Source organism: Orbicella faveolata, unplaced genomic scaffold, assembly GCF_042242905.1.
Source record: "Orbicella faveolata isolate gen_17 unplaced genomic scaffold, um_ofav_v1 contig_3, whole genome shotgun sequence".
NCBI lineage: Eukaryota > Metazoa > Cnidaria > Anthozoa > Scleractinia > Merulinidae > Orbicella > Orbicella faveolata.
The window spans coordinates 21,105,243-21,109,895 of NW_028301558.1; the positions used below are offsets into that span (position 1 = coordinate 21,105,243).

Genomic DNA, 4,653 nt, shown 5'->3' on the forward strand with positions numbered 1-4,653 from the left:
TAAAAAAATCGAAACTGCGAGACGCACATAACCGCTAAAAAACCGTAAAAAACCGAGACAAGAGACCCGTGAAATTCGACGAAAATTTTGCGAAACCCACAGTTTTTGAAGGACGATCTCTGCGCCACCTCTATTTGTTATGTTTTGTGTATAAATACGGTGTCGATACGATGAGTAAATACTGTCAACTGTGGGTGCGAAATAGGCACTAGATATCAAGCGTTTCTTTGCTTTTGATCACGATAGAGTAGCGGTTTATTACGGTATACACATATTTTTCAGAGTATAACTATAAATCGTAAAATGATGTTGTTGATCCCTGTATACATACAGTTCTTGGCCTACTTGGTCTAGGCATAGTTAATAGAGGGGAGTGGTTACGAAGCCGGGCAAACATCAAAGGAGCAAACAAAGATGCCAAGATTTATGTTTGAAGGTCCATGATCATGCACAATCTTTTGTTTTGCATTCCATACAGAATGCATAAATTATGTAACCAAAATGTTTCGATTGGTTAGTTCCTCGGTCAGTAGTAAACAACTATTGTGTTTTGGGCATGGTCAAGGCCAAAAAGAGAAAAAAAAAACATACAACAAAGAACTTTGTTGAGTTTCATAACCATTCCCCTTTATTGACTATGGTCTAGGTTAGCTGAGACTAATTTTGAATACTGATATCATATGACAGACCTTGCTTTCAAATTATTGATTTCTCTTTTTCTTTTGTTTAATTTGCTTATTTTTCCACTAAGTGCCTATTCAATTTAAGCTATCATTAAAATGAGCCTGCTTGAATAGTAAATGCAGCTTTTTAGTTCCAGCAGCAGTTATCCTTTGTGAAAAATAAGTTTACATTAAAGTGATATAGTTATACACACACACACACACACACACACACACACACACACACACACACACACACACACACACACACACACACACACACATTTATATGCAATAATCACTAAAAATATATTTCTTTATCAGTCACACATATACTATTGTCCAGATTTCCTCAGACACTGTTGATCAACAGCTGATTAATGCCGCTGAAATATACAGTGTTCTAACAAAAACAGAGATCAAGCCACGTCTGTCTTTCAAATTTGGTGATAAATACCATTTTATGGCTGCTAGTATTTCGTTTGTGTTAAAAAGTCAAGAACACATTTGTAAACTTTCAATTTAACTTTGCGTGCACCGTCTCTAACTTGGAACATTCTCTGAGGAACCAGATGGGCGGCTTTGGCAGAGTGGAGTCGGTGGCGGAGCCTGTGGAAGTTTTGGCAGAGGGCTATCACACCTCACATAATGATCTTTATTGCCGTCTTCATTGGGCTGGTCTTCCTGTGATGCTGTAGGGATCCTGTGTAGCTTGGGTAACTTCTTTTGTTGTTTGAGAGAGCGGGGAACTTTGATAAACTTGGGTTTTTCCTCGTGGACTTCCCACTGGTACAAAATAATTCTCGGAAACGTCAACTCCTCATTCGGCTCCACCTGTCGTGATTTTCCAGGCGAGTCGTGTACCAATCTCTTCGTCAAACTATCGGGCGTATCAGGACGATTATTGTTTTGCTTGTACGAAAACCAAACTCTGATCTGCGGGCCCTTACGAGCTAGCTGTTGTCGTTGCTGGTCGAAGAGATCAACACTTTTCAGACTACGCTCCTGTTTATTCTTTTCTTTCTTGGTAGAATGCCGCTTCATCTTCTCGCGATTTGATTTCCTCTTTGATTGCGCGCTTAGCAGTCTCTCTCCATCAGTTTCGGGTACTCTTTCCAGAGATGACCGGAAAGCGTACCGTGATAAGTGGATTCCAGCCGATACTTTGTCCGCAATGATTGGCTCAAAGAGAAGATAATTTGCACATTTGATTTCATTTTCCCTTTTAGATTTGTCGTTATTTCGACGTGGAGAGAGACTCATATTTGCAATGTTCAAGAAGCTGCTCGAGTTAGTTGAACGAATTCCACGATTAACATCAGGAGTCGTACTGAATGTATTGTCTAACTTTGGAAGATTTATACCAGTTGGCAAGTTTCTCCACTTCTTCTCGGGCTCATTGTGTTTGAATTCCTCTTTATCGTGCTCCTTCAAGTGTGCATCACCGCATGCAGATGGGTTGTTTTCTCCACTGGGAGATCCATCTTCCATTTCTGGGATTGAGTCAAGTACTTTGAGTGGCATGAAAGACTTTCTGTTACTATTTCTCCTCTCGCTCAAATGGGGCAAAATGCTTTTATCCCGCATTTTCCTGGTTTTTGAAAGTATACTTTAGATTAATTTTCGTGGAAGCTGATACTTGGGCTGTTGTACCTCTCACTGCTTACACTACCACCTCACTGAATTTCTGCAAATTAAAGTAGTTGTTTGTAAGAAAATTTCATTAATTACGTTGCCTGTGAACTTTTCTTTGTCCGGGGGTGCTAAGAAAATTTGACTAACGACGCTTTCTTGCCTTTGAAGTCCCTTCAAGTGCTGGCTTTCTTTCTGGTTGCTGGGTTTTCTGTCGGGATCAGAAGTTTGTTCTCGCCCTGGTACTTTGCTTTAAAATGGTACACTGCAAGAGAAAAACAAGAAGGTTTATTTGATCGAACATCCAACGTACGAGAAGTGAAATCCGCATTAGCCGCAGAATTAGAGCAAAATTGATGAAACACTTGTGGAAATGGCGTCTTTTACTGATCAACTCTGAGAAAGTCCAATTGTAAACTCGAATTGTTGATTATTGTCGCTTTGCATTGCATCGTGTTCCTTCTTGTATCCCTCCTCTTAATTCTAGATCTAAATCGCAATTTGTTTTTAAATAGTAGTGCTTACGTTTGTCGGAGACAATTGGAAATATCTCTTAAACAAGATAAATCTTAGGAAGACTAAATTTCATCAAAAACATCGTTTACGCAATCGATATTTCTTCTCTGACTCTCGGTTGAAAGGTTATAAGTTGTGTTGTTTTGATGTACTGCAAATTTTCCCTCGCGCTTATAGACTGCTGTGTAGATATGACTTGTTATTTAAACAGTTTACTGAAGGTGATATTTGAACTTCTTAATTAAAGCGCAAATATCCTTAGTTGACTTTATTTTGAAGTTTTTCTGGCTGTGTTTTTTTGCCACTTGACAAATGTTTATTTGGAAAATATGTTTCTCGCGATTAGAAATTTGAATCATATTTTCGTTTTCCGGCGGAAAAATTAGGCGAAACTAAAAAAAAAAAAAAATTTGTTAGTGGTGATGGAAAATCAAATATGTTGATACCTTTTTTTACTCACTTAAAGATCAAACGGTGGACGCGTCTTCGATTTAGAGACAATTCAACAAATAAACCACTCTTTCACGATTCAAGAAAGACCAGTTAACATTTTATCAGCATTAGTACTAGCTCATTTAACTGTTTACTCACACTTACCTTATGTTGTACGGAGTTCCTACTTTGAATGTTTTCGGTAAACACTAAATTGAACGATACTGTGTTGCCGACGTGTTTAAACATATACCGCTCTGCTAGACGCCAATCTTGAAGACTGTATAATCAACTTGTTTGTTCAATAGTGTTTTCGACTTTTAATCTCACGAAATGAAAATGTTAAATAAGATCGATCAACGGGTTTGTTTAACACAGTCTGGAACCAAAAGGCTGGCAATTTACATGACACGTACGTGCTTTCTGTACTTTTTTCCCAAATATCTTTTTCCCTCCGTACTTGATACACTTAGTAAATTTAAAATTTCTGGATTACCCCATGGGTAGGAAATTGAATTGGTGTTTATGAGGAAATGTTTTGACTTTAACGAAAGGTTTTGTTACATTTTTATGACAACTTTTGACCATGTTATTTTAAATACGAATCGTTTTTTAAAAGCAGCTTTTTCATCTTTTGCCTGTAAGATTAGCACTTTATTTCATTTTTCGCGAGGATGCAGAACAAAGACCTCTAATCAAGGGGCGAGAAGAGCTGGAAAAAACTAATTAGTTTTACAACTTTAATCACCTGCTCGTCGGCAAAATCTTTTTCTATTGTATTTATTTGTATTATTGTATGTGTTTACATCTTTTACGTCTTCTATGTTGAAGTAATTGGATTTGTTTTCAGTCCAGAAGAGAAACTGTTTGAAACTGTTATTAAAAATTCTATGCGCAACTGAACAATTGGAAACCTGTTGGTAAGTTACAATCCCTTGCATTATTTTCTTAGCAAATTCATTAAAGTGAAATTTTGCAAAAGGAATGTAAACGATTGAACGAACAACTGAACGAAAGAACGAACGAGCGAACGAACTAATGAGTGAATGAATGGATGCAGAATGCATTTTTAAAGCGGCGGGTTATCGAATGACTGTTGTAAAAAGTAATCTTATTTGACCAATCACGACAAACGTAAATAATACATTAAACCAATTAAAACGAGAGGCAGAACTTGCAACCGATGCTAAGCGCGGGAAAAAGCTCGCAGGCCAAGTCACGAGTGGTTTTGGTTTCGTTCTTGATTGGTTGAGAAAACAATAAGTATTTTCTTCCCTTCTCCTCTGTCGAGCGAAGATTTTTATAATCAAACAAACCCCTGCAAACGAATAATTTCATTTTAGCTAGGAAGCTAGAGCCACTGGAAAACTGTAAGATTGTGTTTATTTAAGTCAATTAACAGGTCAATACG

At 37.5% G+C, this 4,653-nt stretch overlaps 1 protein-coding gene across 1 annotated transcript; it reads right to left on the reverse strand.

The window, feature by feature from the left end:
• Positions 1-861: 861 nt before the first annotated feature.
• LOC149106839 (uncharacterized) lies at positions 862-2,330 on the reverse strand. The gene has a single exon (XM_089298420.1). It carries the CDS (start codon positions 2,247-2,249, stop codon positions 1,206-1,208), a length of 1,044 nt encoding a protein of 347 aa, XP_089154546.1. The 5' UTR covers positions 2,250-2,330; the 3' UTR covers positions 862-1,205.
• Positions 2,331-4,653: the final 2,323 nt, after the last annotated feature.